The sequence below is a fragment of the Bison bison genome, unplaced genomic scaffold (assembly GCF_000754665.1).
Source record: "Bison bison bison isolate TAMUID 2011002044 unplaced genomic scaffold, Bison_UMD1.0 scf7180017864093, whole genome shotgun sequence".
Lineage (NCBI taxonomy): Eukaryota > Metazoa > Chordata > Mammalia > Artiodactyla > Bovidae > Bison > Bison bison.
The window spans coordinates 386,743-390,610 of NW_011494665.1; the positions used below are offsets into that span (position 1 = coordinate 386,743).

Consider the following 3,868-nt stretch of genomic DNA (forward strand, 5'->3'; position numbering starts at 1 on the left):
TCTCACCATCACCTCCATTGTGCCTCCTCACAATAGTCAGGGCAGGACTTCACAGTACAGAGAAGAAACAAGCCTAATAACACGTGAACACCCAATAGTGTGACCACTTACAACACTCTTACCACGTGCCAGGAGCTATTTACATTCACATACGGAACTTCCGCCGGTGGAGTCCTTTTCCACACAGCACTCCTTAGCACTAGAAATTCTATTATTATTTGCTAGTATTTGGTAGCATATTATTACTACCTCGCCCGCTAGTGCCTGACTCAACGACGACGCCCCATCCAGTCTGGCTAATCTGAGGGACGAGTGGCTGGTGGGAGTGCGTGGAGCCGAAGCCTAGAGGCCTAACCCCCTAACGCCGTCACCAACGTACCAGGGTTTTTGGGCTCCTCCTCGCCCACCGGCGGCAGGACGGTCGCCGGCTTCTCCTTGGCCCCGCGATCCCCCTTCTTGGTCACTGCACCCGATGATTTCTGGATCCCAGGACGCGGGGCCCTGGGTGACGTCGCGGGTGGTGCGCTTGCCTCCCCTGACATGCCTCTGCCGTCCGCAGCGACTCTGGGGACCCTCACGGGGGCGAGGAGGCAGGACCAGACTCTGTAGGGCTTGCCCTGGAGGTGGCTGAATCGAGGGTCTCTACTTTCGCCTGCACCAGCTGGACCCGCCTGCGGTGGCGTCGCCTCCGCGTCCCTCTCCAGGACAACCGCGCGAGGTGGGCCGGCCCGCGGGCAAAGGGCAACCGTGGAGCGCACGCGAGGCCTAGGGGGCACCATAGAGTCACTAGCAGGAGGCGGTGCCCGGAGGGCGGAGCCACGGAGGAGGACCCCCCCGGGAAGGGCGGAGTCAGGGCAGAGTGAGCCCGACTGGGCGGCAGGGGGTCACAGGAGCAGAGGAGCCCGGGAGGGCCGCACCCTGGGGACCCAGTGCGAAAGGAGAAGAACCTGGGCGGGGCTGTGGAGGAGGGAGACGAGTGGATCCCGGACTGGACCCGACCGGACCAAAGGAGGGGGCGGGGCTAGGGCGAGGTCAGGGCGGAGAGGTGGGGCTGGGGGGTCGGGCTAGGAGCCTTCCAAAGTCATCCGCGAAACTGAACCGGAGGAAGCCGGACGTCAACTCAGCGTATTAGGGGTCATGGCTGTCGGAGGAACCTAGGAAAGAGTCCGGGCAGGGACAGATCCAGTCTCCGGGGTCCGCCCTCCTCTCCTGTAAGGAGAGGGCCCTTGGTGGAAGAGTCCCAGAGAGACCCGCAGAATTGGCGAGTTGGCGTGGCTGTTGGTTTGTAATCTCGACCCCATTTATTTAGCTTCCTGGAGGTCTGGGGACTTAGTTGATCCACTGAGTTAAGGAGGCGGGTCACGCTTCCTAGAAAGTTGGATTCAAAGTCCTCAGGTAGTCTAGACGCTACTGGGCCCCCGTCTGAGTATACCCTCTCCCTCTCCCCTCTGCTCTCCTGCCCACTCCATTCCATCCCCCCACCCCACCCCTAACTACTCCCAGACCTTCCCACCTTTGAGCCTTTGTGCTGTTCCGCTGTAGAAATTCTACCCTTTGGGAAAGGCTTCGACCTGCCCAGGCTTGTAGCTCTCGGAGCAGCAATTTGCCCATCTATCTTAGCATTTGCCAGTATTTACCATTGGTACCTTTAACTCACTCGGCCACTCAGCCTTTGGGGGAACATTTATTGAGTGCCTACTATGTGCCAAGGGGAACCAATGTTGAATATAAACATGGGATTCCTGTTTTCAGGGAGCTTACAGTCTGGTGGGGAAGGCAGAGAATAGTCAAATAATCACATTAAAAACCAACACATTAGAGAAGAGCCTGGCACCCTGTTGGCCTTTTGCTGGTATCCGGTGCATAAATACATCTGTCTTCAATGCTATGAAAGAGAAAACGGGATGTGGTGTACAAGCAGGAGTTAACAGGTGAGTGGGGGAGGAAGAGCATTCCAGATGTGCTAAGTCCCTGTCATAGGAAGCCATGTGGCTGAGAGAAGAACACAGAGGCCAATGTAACTGGAGCAGAGAGACAGGGAACACAGTTCAGAGTAAGGCTGAAGAGACAGACAGGCCAGGCCAGCAAAGCCTTTAAGGCCTTGGACAATTTTGACTGTAGCCCAAGAGCCACGGGCCACCAATGGAGACTTTCAGACAGAGGTAACCTAACCAGCTTGTATTTTGAGCAGCTGATTGGAGGGAGGACCAGATGAATGCAGGGATGCCAGTCAGGCTATTTCTAGAGTTAACTGGGTTTGGGCTGCCTCTCCATTATAGTGAGTGCCCCAAGTCAGGATCAGTGCCTGGTACCCCTCTGAAACCACACACACACACACATACAAACACACACCCCTACACACACACGCGCACAGAGCCTAGGCCAGGAGTGCACAGAAAAGTTACCCAATATACATTTTTTACATTGATTTGAAATCAGTTATCCAGCAACACTGAACCCAGCAGTTTATGTACACAGGGCCCTGGGGGCCTTGGGAAGCACTGGGTTGGGGAAAAGGAACACAGACTTCTTGCTGACTGTGTTCCCATGATAGAACCTGGGAGCCAGGCTCCCATCTCCTCTCCATTCACTTCTTCTATTAAACATGTTCATATTCACGGCTGGCCAGTCCCCTCCCTGCTCCTGGCAGGGTACAGTGGGCTCTGTCCTCAGCCTCAAGCAGCAAAGAACAGGTACGCTGACTTCTGCAAACCCTCTCGGCTCCTCAGCGGTCCTGGCGCCGAACTGGGGGTGAGGGGGGGTGCCGAACTGGAGGCAAGTCGTAGTGTACAGGGATGTGGCTGTTCTTGGGGGAGTCATAGTGTCCAGGAGGCAGGCCCGGGGGCAGTGGGGGCTGGGACCCCACAGAGTCTCGGTCTGGAGACAGAGAGGGGAGACGACAGAGAGGCGGAGGTGACTCCTCCCCTCCCACCACCCTCCTCCCCTCTCCAGCAGCTCCTGCCCAAAGCCGATGAATGGTGCCTGGCTATCCGCAGCTCCTCAGCTGCCAGTCGGGGAGGCCACCTCAACCTGCCCACCTCACAAGATAGGAAGACACTCTGTCACCTGCCTTGTTCCCAGCTTTTCTGGGTATCAAGTTTACAACTCAGGTGATGCAAAACCACCATTTCAAATCCTTAGCGCTGTGAGGTGGGTGCCGCCACCTACAGGCTCTAAGAGGCAGTATGACTTCCCAAACTTCACCCTTGGTTTGAGCGTAAGTCTGAGCCCCAAAGAAGGCTTTCCTAATAGCTCAGTGGTAAAGAATCTACCTGCCAATGCAGGAGATGTGGGTTCTATCCCTGGGTGGGGAAGATCCCCTAGAGAAGGAAATGACAACCCACTCCAGTATTCTTCCCTGGGAAATCCCATGGACAGAGGAGCCTGGTGGCTACAGTCCGCATGCTTGCAGAGTCGGACACGACTTAGCGACTAAACAACAACTGATGCCAAAGACCTTGCTCTTGCTGCCACTTCATGCCACCTCTACACTCTTGTGCCGTCCCTTCTCTTTGCCCTCGTCCCTGTTCTCTCTGCTCCAGTGGAAAAGGAGGGCTCACCATGGACCAGAGGGCTGGGCTGCTCATAGGTACCACTGTCTCTCTGTGGCTGGGGGTGTCGCCGCCTCTGGCTGTCCGGGAGCTGAGGAAGCTGCCTGGGGGGAGACCCTGAGGAAGGGCCTTTCATCTCCACGTAGCTGCTCTCCCGGGGGCTCCCTAGCAGGCTGGGCAGGTCCCGGATGGTGGCATAGGGGTTTTCACTGCTCAGGGAAGCCATGCTGGCCCCCAGCCCCTCTTCAGAGATGGGTCCTAAAGATGGGGGAAAGAAGTCAGGCTCAGTGGAGGCACTGGCGCCTAAACCCCAGGGC

General features: G+C 57.0%; 2 protein-coding genes across 5 annotated transcripts in view; both read right to left on the reverse strand.

Moving 5' to 3' along the window:
- Positions 1–730, reverse strand: part of LRRC71 (leucine rich repeat containing 71) — a 14,321-nt gene extending 13,591 nt beyond the window's left edge. For all 4 annotated transcript variants that reach the window (XR_825119.1, XM_010838204.1, XM_010838203.1 and 1 more), the window contains exon 1: positions 380–730. Coding sequence is in view for 3 of the 4 variants with exons in the window: in XM_010838204.1 (XP_010836506.1) it covers positions 380–542 (163 nt within the window). In the remaining variant the exon portion in view is untranslated. The remainder of the gene's footprint in view (positions 1–379) is intronic.
- A 935-nt stretch (positions 731–1,665) lies between these two features.
- Positions 1,666–3,868, reverse strand: part of PEAR1 (platelet endothelial aggregation receptor 1) — a 20,944-nt gene continuing 18,741 nt past the window's right edge. The window contains 2 exon segments of the mRNA XM_010838207.1: positions 1,666–2,877; positions 3,561–3,809. Of these exon segments, the coding sequence (XP_010836509.1) occupies positions 2,726–2,877; positions 3,561–3,809 (401 nt within the window). The 3' untranslated portion in view covers positions 1,666–2,725.